We start from the raw sequence: 14,326 nt of genomic DNA on the forward strand, positions 1-14,326 counted from the left end.
AGTAAAGATATTCTGCAAAGAGTTCAGTGAAGAGCTAAAAAACCTAATGGGAAGTAGAAGAGGGAAGTATTTTTCACAGGAGAACTCTTAGGATTTCTGTCCCACTAGTTTTAGAGGGACAGAAGCTTAGGAAGGGGGTTTATAAATGGTACAGTGTCCCCAGCTGAGTTGGAGATAATACTCAGAGGCTCCCTTGAATTATGCAGACCCCTCCCCCCAAATATAATACATATGCTTTTCCCACCCACCAGCCGTATGGCATGCTATAGGTGTGAGATATACACTATCATTCAAAAAGTTTGGGGTCAGTTAGAAACGTCTTTTTTTTTTTTTTTTTTTTTTTATAAAGCAAAGCAAATTTTGCCCATTAAAATAACAGCAAATGGAACAGAAATAGACAACGTTAATGTTGTAAGTGACAATTGTTTCTAAGGCTGATTTTTACAGATGCCCTTTATCACTCCCATCACTCCTGTGCACTAGTTGTGTTCGCTAATTCAAGTTTTAGGTTTAAAAGGATAATTGATCATTAGAAAACCCCTTCGAAATTTGTTACACCGCTAGAAATGTCCCTCTTTTCCATGAAAACAGCTAAGTGACCCCAAACATTTCAACGGTAGTGTACTTACTGCCAGCTAGCTCCAACGCTGGCTTGGTGAATGCTCCAGGGGTTATTTTCAGTGGCTTTCCTGCCACTTATTGGCTATTTTAAGCTCTCATTGAGACAACCAACCAAGTAGGGTTTGATGGTTTTAGAGCAGAAAAATGACTAAATGGGCCAAATCTGCTGTCGAATTCTGTGTTTCAACATTATCTGGCTATTTTAAAGGGAAGGTCACCTCAACATTTCTTATATGAGAATATACTGACATGCCCACAGTATTTTACCTTGTGATGCTCAGATTTCCAACACACAAATATTTTATGATAAACACATACGATACTTTGAACTGTTTAACAATTACAAATTGGGTATCCACAAGTGTTCACATGGTTTATCTGCACTCCAGCTCCAGCGCTCCAGAGAGTTAAACCGACCCTGCAGCACATAGCATCAAGCGATACTACTGGGTTCATGTATGAATCTGGAGGAGCTACATCTGTTTGATATAAAATAACTGAGTGTATAGACCTCGGATTATATGCTGTTGTCAGTATCGGGGGCCTTGGACCCATAATGAATTTGTAACATTTATGCCAATTTCCGTCACTTTAATGTGTTTTAGGGATTTGGGATGCCCTTAGTTCAATGCTTTCAATTGTGTTTCTGCTTTGCAAATATAGTAGAAATGGTCATGATAAACCCATCCTAACGTATACATTTAATTCCATCTGTTCTCAGGTGCCATTTTTTGGCCCACTTTATGATGGTGCAATCGTGACGGAGAAGCTTTTGCCGAGTCTTGTACGTGCAACGTGCATCAATGCCAGCAGATCTGTGAAGTCCCTCATACCACTTTACCAGAGCTTGTATCCTTTTTAATTGTTTTCCTTTCTATTTATGGGATCCACATGGACAATATACTAGACTGGTGAGTTTTTTTTGTCACTGATAAGAAACAATTTTTTATATATTTTGTCTTTCTAGAAAACGTACCCTGCAGGTAAGTTTAATATTTCAGGTCACCGGCTTAACTATGCTTTCCAAGAAGATCAACGTAGAGCTGGCTCTGCATATCGTATTGTTAGTGTTGGAAACCATCTTGTTGATTTGCCTGTACATTAAACAAGGACATCTTTTGCCAAGGATACTCCCCAGAGTGAACCTTTCATAACTTCCAAAAATCCCAATTCAGCAAATAACACTAAGGGAGAAAAAAGGATCCAAATATTTACACTGATATCCCTCAAATTTCATATAGCCCCATAAAATAGCTTAGAAAATGGAGAAATATCCCAGTGTAACATATACAAGATAGAGTGCTTGATTTCTTGGTACAAGCTGTATGAACTTTGGTCAGGTTTAATTTTTAAAATTGCATAGTATAACATAGAACATGTTATAAAGTAAACTGATTAAATGTGCAGAAGACAAATCAGAAATAAGAAAATCTATTAACCATATGCAATTAGTCTAGAGCCTACCCTAGGTGTTTCAAATGTAACTTTTAATAGAATTGATTAAAAATAACCTAATAGAATACCCAGAAGCAAAAAATACTGCAACATTTCTATTAAATATTATCATGAAAATGCACTGTAGCACTGTCACCATGTAAATAAACTATAATCTACATAGATACTTGATTTTTTTTTGTGAATTTGTCATGAACATGAATTTATGTTGGACTTAGACTCTGTTAGCTAAAGGCCAAGTGCCACCATTCAATGTTTTTTCACTCATTTTAACTTGAGTCGATATCAGCCCAACTTCCCACCTGAACTCACTAGGTCAGTGACCACCTGGAACCTTGTAAAGTGCATTTAAGGCAACCATGGGATGTTTAAACATCCAATGAACCAGCTTAGCTTTAGTGAATGGCAACTATCTTACAAGATTCCCAATGTACTAAAACACAAAGGATTCATGTATGCATGTTTCATACTAGAGGTACAAGCCGGACCTCGGACTCTGCTCACTGAGCCAGTCTCGTTCTTGTGTTCGTCCATATGAAGGAGTTGACATTGCTCTACCCTTTACTAGCCACGCAGGGCCCGGTGTTTGATCTATGACAGGTTTGAACCAAAGCTTGCCTATATTTTATACAGATTCTTCATTCTTCAATAAGCACTCTCCTATTTGCACGTTTCAGGTTTAACTGTATTCTAGAAGTTTTATATGAAGAATTGTTAATTTTATACTTTTTGCTTTCCTGTAAATATAAGCGATATCACAAATGGGATAGGAACATGGTCTGTTCCCGATTGCATGGTCGGAATCCCATGAGGAAGTTAAATCTCCATTGCAAAGGCAAAATGACGCGAAGTGTGCCGCACTTTATTAAAAGAAATATCGTTCTAAAAAAGATCTTGGTCCATAACTAGGGAATAAGCATTATCAACCCAGCTTTGAAAATAATTTTGCTGTTTACTAGTTACAGAGAATTCAGCATTCTGTAGACCACATGTAATTAGTCCTTCCATTCATATATATGCGGAAAAACCATCATAATTTTACTTGACTGTTGGAAATGTTCTTGTCAGAGGAAACTTTGCTGTTGGAAAAAGATAGCTCTCTGGCTTTTACAGAAGTCCTTCCACATTAAATTCTTCATCTAGCTCAGAATGTTAGGTGGCTACAATATATTTATGACTTTGTAATTTCTGCCTGGCTTGGGGGTAAAGAATTATTTAACGTCGAGTCCATATCTTTGAGGGCAACTTCAAGGCTCTCTTACTTCCCTTTCTCCACTTGTTAAATGAAATCCTTCCATTTAAGTTGACGGGCCCCTAGCTAGGCATGGTTCATGAGGATCTCAAGAGCCACGGACTGGCACTCCTTGCAGTTAGAGCCTTGGCAGCAGTTTTCAAGTAAAGACAGCTGAAGTCACTTGTTGGAACGTCTGCGAACTCTAGTTCCAGCTGCACTTGTCAGAAGCTCTAAGGCTCGCGTAATCAGCCGCAGAGGTTCATTTGCATCTCAATTAGAAGGGAGTCAGGAGGAAGCACTGAAGTCTGTTGCTAGAAGGTTGTAGAAGAAATCTCATCATGCACAAAAGGCCCCAACATTCAATACTCCAGCTGAGTGGAGGACAATGCAAGAGATTTTGTTTCCATGGGGACCAAAAACCTGCTGAGCCATTGAAAAATCTCCAGGGTCTGCACTGTAATCATCTGATCATGATGACAAATTCCACTGTTGTTCCTTAGTACATTTTGCTACTGGGCTTTATTTTTGTTCTTATTCATTGCAAATATTTGGGGGGGGGGGGTCTGTAGAAACCAATGATCTTTTACAAATTATTTTACTAACATCAATGTATTTTAGAAATGAGGATTCGCAAATAGTTGTTTTTGTTAACCAGCCAATTAATTTTCGGTATTAAATTACCGGTCTATGGCGCCTTATATTTATCCGCAATGTTTCAGAACATCATGGTGTCACAAAATTTTGGAAAAGTTGAAATGTCTCTAATTTAGCATGTATAATTGTATTTTTTTTGGAAGAAAAACACTGGCATAAGAGATCGGGCCGTGAACCTTTTGCATCGGGGAAAGCCTTTGTAAAAAGTATGACATTCACTAAATCATGAGGTTAGATGGAACATTCCGTCTTTCTGTATAAACTATGTCTTTTGAAGGCAAACCTCTGAGATCTTCTCCTGTTGAAAGAGCTGAGCTAGCCCTGTATAATGCATAATTTAATTGAATAGATGATTTTTCTGGGATTCTAAAACAAGGAACTAAGCGTTACGTGGACCGACCCAGAGAAACTCTCTGGGGTTAGCTTCTTCTAATGCATAATAGATTGTAAGCTCACAAGAACAGGGACCAGCGTTTTATGTTTGTTTTTTTCCCTCCATGTAAGGTTGCTAGGAAAATCGTCTCTTCCTTATAAATAAATGATAAATGTTCTGATAATAAAATATGTTTTATCTCAGCACATCTACAACTCTTAGTTTCTCAAATAAACCCTCAAATAAATCGTAAGGCTCGTAACTCCCAGTGTATTCCTTTTGTTACCCCTGCGCCGTTAATGGCTTGATTTGACTGGCGACTAATGAGGTGAAGCGGTGTTATTATTGTAATTATTCAATTTGTTGTGTGAAAATAAAAGGTCAGGGGGAGAGAGTATTTTTGGTGATAGTTGCTGTGTTGGAATTAAACGCCGTAAATGTGGTTTTTCAGACCGTGGACTATAATTGTTATAAATGCGTGAAACATAGCTAAGTGTTAGTGCCATTCGCATGAGTATTTATCCTATAGCATTTTTTAGCAGCACATACTTTAATGTATGGACGTACTTTTTATATCCATATATTGACCAAAGTCACTTATAGAATCACACGTGCAGTAGGAAGTAGAGTACATTTTCGGGGGTTCAGATAACATAAATGAAGCATTAGCACTATTTTGACAAGATTTAGTTTTTTAGAGATTGTTATTTTGGTTTGTGTGTCGTTAAAGAAATCAGAACTTTCGTCCATGGAACGCGTCATCATATGTAGAGGAGTGTTTAGCCTGTTATCGTTTTTTTCTGTTGAAGCCCAAATAAAAGCACACTTGGTTTTTCAAACAAGCCTTTTTGTTCAAAAGCTGAATAGCTTCGGTTAAACGCTGCGTGGCTAGACGTCAGCAGAGTCTGAAGAAGAGGTCAGCCGGTGATTATTTAGGTGTTCAGTTTCTTTGGTCCTGAGTTAGCGGTAGTAATGACTCCTACCTGTCTTTACAGATAAGTTTCTGCTATGTTTGCGGAGTTGGTGGGAGGCTTAATGTGAGACCGTTCTTCATGAAAGAGCTTTCTCACCTCTAATGACTGGTTGAGTACAATCCTCATATCTTGCTGTATATTGTTAATTTAACTAATGTACTTTCAGTGCTGAGATCACAAGTAAGGTCATACCCCAAATCATTAATCGCCTCCGTATCACATAGGAAAAACGCATATACCACCTGTATGGGCCAGAAAAGGAGCCTGGACTATGTGATAACAATTGTGCTGCCGTTGGTTGGGGACTCATGACGTGTCAGGCACGCAACAGGATGGGGCTTTTGCTGGGGAGCTCATGAACATTCATTGTTATTTCTTGGTAGACAACTTCATTGTGTTTTTGCATTTCAGGCTATTGACTGTATAATGCCATACAGTGGCATCCAACAGAACAGGTATAAGCGGAACATAGGGGCCAATAAGCGGCACAAATATAATGAGACATAGAATGTAACCGCACGTAGGAACCATTCAGCCCATCTAGTCTGCACGTTTACTCTTCAGGATAGCTTCATGCCGGTCTAGCGCATGTTTAAATTCCCTCACATAAGCTTTCAGGACCTCCAAGTTCCTTAAATACAGGCATTGACCTGCGAGGTCGTGAAAGCATATGCAACTTTGCATATTTGTCTTTGTTAGGGAATCAATAAAAGGAATCAACATTGACAAAAGACTCATTTGAGCCACTGCTGTGATTTTTAAGATCATTTATCAGACAGAAATGCTTTCTTCCTTAGTAATACAAAATAAAGAAATCCACTTTAGTACAGTTAGTACAGAATAAAGAAATCGGCATAAAATAATGTTTGTATACATAGGATGGGCCAAGTATATGCCTTTTGTAACTTATTTTAACTAAAATTTGCCCCATGGCATGGGAACCTTATTATTGGCGGTTCCAACCCCCCATCACTATTTTATTTCTAATGGAGACTGAAGTGGACCTTTCAGACTGTAGCACAAGGACTCAATTGGCAACGATTAGGAGACTCTCAAAGGGAATCTGACATTGCTGCTGCAATGTATTTGCTGTGGCACCTGACAGCTTTGTCCGGCAAGATGATCATCTCTGATTGACAGGTCTGTCTGCCGTCGCCCCGTGTTACCTCGTTCAGATTGGGAGCATGAGATTTAACTTGCCATCTTGAGCCGTTTCCGTCAGTTATTGTAACCAGTTATCTCAAGACAGGCTGGGGTTTTGAGGCATAAGCACTCGCCCAAGTAACACCAATCTTGGCTGTGTCTTGATGATCTCTGCGGTAGTTGTAATAGGTGGGATAAAGCAGGCCTGACCTTCATTTTGAAGTGTGGTTTCCCTGCTGCTCCAGATCGATAGTTTAGCTGCCTGTCTCTACTGCTTACCTTCCGTTCTCGCAGTGAGAAACATCTCCAGGCATCAATCGATGGCTCTAATCTACCCTAGCCTGTAATAACTCATGCAAGCCAAATCCTTTACGTGGTATTACATAGGATTGTGAAAAAAGTGCCTCTGCTCTTACTCGTAGTCCACTTCATATATGAATCATGAATTCAGTGGTCTTAAACATTAGATCGCATATTAGCGCTCAATGAAACTTGATTATTGGTAAATTCATTCTAAATGTATTAATTACAAAAATTATATGTAATGATCGTTTAGCCAAACTGGTTTCTTCCAGTTATCGCTTCCTCTGTGATAAATTCGGATCAAGATCCCAGCACTCATCCAAATGATTTGATGTTTGAAACTATAGGGGACTTTAATATAGCATGGATTCTTTCTAAATATATTAAATTCTGAATTTTCATTTTTACAAAGTGAAGCTCTCGACTAGCTGGCCAATTTCTTACAGAGCTATATGAATGTTTGTAATGCAGTATTTTGCACAGAGTAGCATCTGCTGGTTCTAAAGAATTCTAAAATAATTACTATTTTTATATTTCCTGTATAAAATACATTGTATCTTTTCCATTGATGGAAAATTGAGACCTTAAGAAATGGTTTCTAATCCTAAAAAACATTGGGGCAGATGAACGCCCTTTCATCTATTTAGTTACTGTCACAATTAAGACAGACAGTTTGTAATATTGTCTATAAAACGTTTGAACCTCAAATGAATGCTGAATATCAAGAGCTCTCTCCCACAGTGTAGTTTGATATAACGTTTTACCCAAATGGGATCTCATTTCTTAGCAAAAACTTTACCATCACTTAGAGGGCTTGCTCATCACTACTATATTCGTAACACAAGCACGCACAGTGCATCACACACATACTTCAATTGAATACCTATTTTGATAGGCATGATGAGCGTGTACTATGGACATTTATACCTTGGGTATCGGTGAAATCTAATGGAAGGGAGTTGCACTAAAAAAAAATGCATAACACAATCGCTAATTAGTAAAAATATATATATATATATAATTTAAAGGCAAGCATGAGTGATTTTTATTTATTTATTTTTACTATTTAGCGATTGTGTTTATGCTTTTTTTTTTTTTGTTCAACTCCCTTCCATTAGATTTGTTTGTAACTTAACCTGTTGGGCATGGGTTGCTTTATTATTTAAACATTCTTTAAATATATATATATATATATATATATATACAGATATACAGACAATGTTTTTGAGAAATATGTATGCAGATTTTGTTTTATTTTTTTTTCTGCAGCATTTAGCCATTGCTCTAGAGTTCATGGCAGACACAGCACGCTCCTTTTATTTCCCAGTTTCACATCTCAAAATATTTATCTAGGATGTTTGCAAACCACTGTAGCACTTTAGGGGTTAATTGAGCAGTCGACATCTCAAACACACCATCAGCTTCATTTTCCTTCCACTTAAATATGTGGGATTAACGCGGTAGCCAGCCGCCACTCAGTGGGCCATAATACACATATCACTGAGCTTTTGAGGAGCCTTCGCGCTCGGGAATATTAAGCAGGGCTATTCATTAGCATTCCCTTTGGATGTCATTTTTCAATGCCCATGCAGATTTCAACGGAAAGCCTCCAGGAATAAATTTCCGAACCGTGTGTATTGTTTAAAAGAAGCTTTTTTTAAATTATTTTAATTATAAAAGTCTATAAAATGCATGTCGCTTTCCCTTTTTCCGGGGCGTGAAAAAACATCTTGGTTTATAATGTAAAATATACGGACAACCTGTCATTCTGGTATATCACGTCACTTTTCCTAAGGGGAGTGTACAGTGCAATGCGCCTGCTTCCTGGCATAGTGATGGTTAATTTTTTGGGCTTGGAACACAATTGAGATAATTTTCTTTTCTGCTTGTGTTGTCAGTTCACTGGGTCACATTAACATTCTAGATCTGTATTGCCATTGCATCTCGCTAGCTTACCAGCTGTTCCTGCTGCTAGTTACAATGTCTGATGTGTTCAGATCACTGGGTTCCTGCACTCACCGCTGAGAAGAGACAGCCTTTCCATGGGGGATACCCACGTGTCTGCCTGTCAGCAACGCCGCCGAATAAAGCGATAGGGCCTCGCCTGGCATATGGTGTCTGGATTCATACAAGATGCAAAACTATTCTGCCACTAATGCACACTGACTCATAGCATTGCTAATTTCTCCAAACAAAAGCCTGCCTCCACACCCACACTTTTAACGCTTGGGGCTATAAAGACTTACAAAGAACAAGGTCTTAACCTCTCCAGTTCAAAAGGGGAGGGAGGGGAGCGATACAATAGCCTCCTTGCAGCTGAATGGTTAAAATGAGGTACCGCTAAAATATATCATTTTAATACAACATCATTTTAATAAATCTTACATCTTAAAACTGGGAGCTAGTGTAGACGTGTTAAAGGTGCCGTTCCGCTTAGAGAAAACATAAACTCCTCTATCTAGTAAATTAGTGAATGAGCCTTAGCAGATCTGGAATGTTATACTCGCTACGGAAACTCTTAAGACGTTATTTCGGTTTCCATGGAAGCGGCCTACCAATTCTTGTTTTTTTATCACATGATAATTAAGTGTTCCCGGCACAATTGTGAATTGGACAGCATTTTACACGATGAAGTTTGAGCATTCAACAGCGCCAGGGATGTTTCTAATTAAGTTTCTGCGTTTAAGGGTTAAATGTGCTTTTCCCCATCCTGCTGAATTTAACAGGCTGTCCGGTTTTATTTCCCTTGGAATCTGTGAGCATAAAAGGCTACAGATTCTGCTGGCGCTTTATAAATAAAATGATGTATAAATTACTACCACGTCCAAATTTGCTTTTAAAATAATATTCTGACACCGATGTGATCATTGACTGCCAGCAAAATGTGGATTTTCTTTGCGTTTTATACAAAGTCTTTGAAAACAGCACAAAGACTATTGGCTGCATGCTTACCTTTCGGCTCTTGGTGAAGGGGATCATGGGAGTTGTAGTTCATCAGCTTGTGAAAGCTACAGAATATTAACCACTGCTCTAAGGAATTGGCCTGCTTGAAAGTGTGGCTATCGGTCAGTGTAGGTGCAGGATTTTATTTAGTTTTTTATGAATACATTTTATACACCTGTTGGGTGCCTTGGGAGACACACTAATGATTTGGTGCCACTTTTGGGGGCTGCAGGGAATGAAAAGAACTAGTCTTAAGTGGGCGACGCGGTCGAGCTCTGTCCACCGAGCTCTGTGTGCAGATCAGAGAGAAGAGGAAAGCTGCCGGTCATTAGCAGAGGACACAGATTGGGTGACAAGAGGTGAAAGTAATGCGGTTTAGAGTTACAGAGAACTTTGTTGGTAAGAATTAGGAATTTAAACTGCATCCGGCCACAGGATGGACTGTATATTGCAGCATGAGCAATATGTATGATTATACGTTAACTATGATACAAGCCTATATATAATGGAAAGGTATTGAGTAATGATGTCTGTTTTATATGATGCCTCAATAAACTTGTATCAGATTAAAAAGGAATTTTCTAAAAACTGATATATATTATATGTTAATATTATATTATATTATTACTTTTCAATGTAACTCTGTCTCAGCCACACTCTAGCAATTCAGTCCATTTACTTTCTATTTACATATTACTTTCCGCGTAATACGTAACTTCGGTTCATAATATCGTGTGACTTAGGAGGACAGTGACACTGCTGGCCGGTAAGAGTGTCTGGCTGGGTTGGTAAGACTGAATATACCGTAAGGCTGTATGATAAGGCGATAGAGTGCTTGTCTAATAGATCAGGCTAAGATAACCATGTTAGAACACACAGAAATGGCTAATATGCAGCTATCTAATATATAATAATATATAATATATATATATATATATATATTAGTTTTTAGATCTGATACAAGTAACTAGTATGGTTGTGTTTCCCTTTTAAATCCAATCCAAGGGCACTGTCTCTCCTGAAATCTGCCGCTCAAAGAAAATAATAATGTATAGTCAATAGTAATCCTTAAAGTCATCTCAATGATTGAACTATGCATTATGCAGGGCCAGGTCACTGGGGATGGCTTTTCATGATGCTTAGTGAGACTGCAGCTCTCCTGTACACTATCCTGCCAACACCAGCTTTAGTGAGAACCCCTTCTGCCATTGCCTGCAAGATATCTATTTAATAGTATATTTTTAAAATAAATCCAGCTAAACCATATGATAGCCTTTTTGGGCTGCTCTGATATATATATATATATATATATATATATATATATATATATATATATATATATATATATATATAATGTTTTTTTTTTGTTTTTTTTTTAACGAATCAGATTTTACCTGCTATTCTACATATCACAGTATAAAAAGGGGCATCAATTTGTGGGATAAAAATACAATTTTGCCTCTTTATTAATCAATGATAAGACCACACCTTGAATATGCTGTGCAATTTTGGGCACCTATTCTAAAGAAGGATATTATAGCACTGGAAAAGGTGCAGAGGCGGGCTACAAAATTAATAAAAGGAATGGAACCCTTTAGTTGTGAAGAAAGGTTAAGAAATTGAATTCTGTTTAGTTTAGAAAAATGGCGCCTCAGGGAGAATATGACAGCATTATACAAATATATTCGGGGCCAATACAAACCATTGTGTGGAAATCCATTCATAAACAGGACTGTGCATAGGACACGTGGTCATGCATTTAGACTGGAAGAAAGGAGATTTAGACTAAAGCAGAGGAAAGGGTTTTTTTACAGTAAGGACAATAAGGATGTGGAATTCTCTGCCTGCAGAGGTATTTTTATCAGACTCTGTACAGACGTTTAAACTGCAACTTGATGAATACTTGCAAAAACATACCATATTTGCTCGATTATAAGACGACCCCCCCTAAATCTGAATAGTTTAGGGGGGGGCTGAATATAGGATGACCCTATAGGAAAAAAGTTTTACTAGTAAATATTAAGGTAAACTATTTTCATATTTAATAAAAGCTATAATTGAGAAAAAAATATTTTTATTTCCTTTTATTTGCCAACCTGCCCCCCCCAGTTATGCACATCTGCCCCTAGGCTTGCCACTCTGCCCCCAGAAATGCATTATAACCCCCTATATGCCACCCTGCCTCTCTGATATGCCTTATATGCTCCTATATGCCACTCTGCCCCATGATATGCCTTTTAACCCCCTATATGCCACTCTGCCCCCAGAAATGCCTTATACCCCCCTATATGCCACTCTGGTGTAATCCGGCCATCCTGGGCTGTTGTGTTTTCAGTGCTGAGTTTAGGGGAAAAACACCTTTTAGATGGTGATTATCAGGTAGCTTATTATCTGCCAGTTGCTTGAGAGTGCTGGAAGAGACAGCTACCACTATTCGAAAGATCATCAATTCTTCAAACCACTTTGACCTCCCATTGATTCTTCATTCAAATGTTCCTTCTACTCAGAGCTTCAATACATCTAACTTTTTGTTTTTTTCTAATAATCTCTTAAATTCCATTATGTGACTATGCTGAGGTTTTATGACTTGTTGCTTAACAAGTCGGCTCATCTTACGTTTTTTTTCCCTCTGATTGCGATTGATGTTCAACCACTTGTTTTATTGAACCTCATTAAGGTTTGCAAACCTACATGCCAACTTTCAGTAATTAGAGACCAAATAGCCATTCCATCTGTTCTTCAAGTACTGTTTAATTAATGAACATTCTGCATGTTCTTTCCCTTGTAAGAAGAAAAAAAAACCTCTTAGTATTCTCGAGATGATGAATAGGATTTACATTCCAGCTTTTTGCTCATTGATTAAAATAAAAATCTCGCACTGATGTTCATTATGGAATCCCAAAACTCACACTTAGAGTAATACTTGAAAAGAGTTGCAGAGGGATTAGATTTTTCATTATTAGAATACTTAATTAGTGTTTCTCAAAATTGGGTTTTCAAAGAAGATTTTTTTCCCTTCCTTTTAATAAAGCTACTGTATTTTATCATTGTATTGGCCTCATGGGGAACAAAGCTGGACTTTGACTCTGCCAGATCGTTGGATTAGGTAGACTAATGAGAGAACAGATTTGCTAATGTAATATTTTATGAAGCCCATTTATGGTTTTTTTCTTACGCTTTTGTAGGTTCTTGGAACATATGAAGTCCGTTTTTCTTCGACGCAAGGAAAACTAACTTTCTTTTTTCTGCGTGAGGACATCAGTATGTTTTAACCAGTTGAATTCTAACATGATTCACCTGGTATTTTGCAACATGATACAACCTGATCTATTTAAAATTAGATTGCTACTCTTCAGGCGGCTGGGAGAAGATATTTTCCTTTGCACCTGTTCCTGAGAGCATTTCCCGAGCAGCGGAACATTAGTTCCCACATCCTGGTGAAAAAACGCAGAACGGATTAATCTTTGGCTCGGTTAATGAATACAAAGGGGAACGGTCACCATCATAACCGTTTAGCATATTTACATTTATTTCTTGAAACTACATATAGCTTGTGTTTAATAATCGTTTAATAATTCACTTTAGAATGTCAAGTCTTCATAGCCAATATAATAACAGGCTGCAGCGGGTCCATCATTAACTAATCAATTACCTGTCGTTAAGTTATCTCCTTTTCTTCATCCCATCTTTACAAAGGCTTCCTGAATCAACAACACTTTGCAGCCTAACAATAGGGCAGAGATAATCATGCATATTAGAGGAAAGGAAGCTGACATTACCCTATGGTATACATATAAGGTGGATTTAAATATAATATATATATGTGTATATATATAAATATATATATATATATTAACCTGTATATAAACATTGGTTTATTTCTGTAAAAAATAGTGTAGGATAAGTGACAGACCTACTTTAAGCACTCACATCAATAAATTTGTCTACAGCTTTGATTGATGCATGATCATGCTTAGAATCTAGAACGTGAGGGACCATCCAATGTCTGAATTGGGCTACTTTGCTGTTGATTGGCATTTGTATAAATAAGCAATAATATATATATATAATTTATTTTTTTTAAACTTTTTTTTATTTATTTATTTTAAATGAAATGTTGAAGTAGCTAGTATGTATGATTATTACTATATGAACTCAAGGCTACAAAAGTGATTTTGGATTTGTAACTGTCATCTCCAGCAGTATTCAGGGTTAAAAGTTGAATTTATGGGTCAGGTCAGTTGTATAAATATGGCGTCAAACCGTCATACATTCAACACTCATCAAAGATTTGTGATTTGATATTAAGGCTCTCCTGGGAGACGATGCAAAATGCAAACCTCCACCGCCCTGAATAAATGCATCCTATTAATCTGTGCATTATTTGATGGTGAGCAGGACAGACAATTATATCTGTCTGAGGGCTTTAGTGCTTTTTGTCATAATTGATAGGTCCCAACAACCCACTGACTATCCATTTGGTTATTTAAATTTATGTTTAACCTTTACTGTGCCAGAATAGTATGCTTTGCCCTCTCTTGCTCCTCGCAGCTATTTTATCCATGTCCTTTGTCTCTTCAGTCCCTTTTAGATCAGTGAGCTTGATTGCTTTGTGTTCAAAATGCA

General features: G+C 37.6%; 1 protein-coding gene across 3 annotated transcripts in view; it reads left to right on the forward strand.

Annotated features, from left to right (window-relative positions):
• Positions 1 to 14,326, forward strand: part of RALGAPA2 (Ral GTPase activating protein catalytic subunit alpha 2) — a 132,745-nt gene that overhangs the window by 87,153 nt on the left and 31,266 nt on the right. For all 3 annotated transcript variants that reach the window (XM_053461337.1, XM_053461338.1, XM_053461339.1), the window contains one exon: positions 1,343 to 1,470. In XM_053461337.1, coding sequence (XP_053317312.1) covers positions 1,343 to 1,470 — 128 coding nt within the window. The remainder of the gene's footprint in view (positions 1 to 1,342; positions 1,471 to 14,326) is intronic.

Source organism: Spea bombifrons, chromosome 3 (genome assembly GCF_027358695.1).
Source record: "Spea bombifrons isolate aSpeBom1 chromosome 3, aSpeBom1.2.pri, whole genome shotgun sequence".
Lineage (NCBI taxonomy): Eukaryota > Metazoa > Chordata > Amphibia > Anura > Pelobatidae > Spea > Spea bombifrons.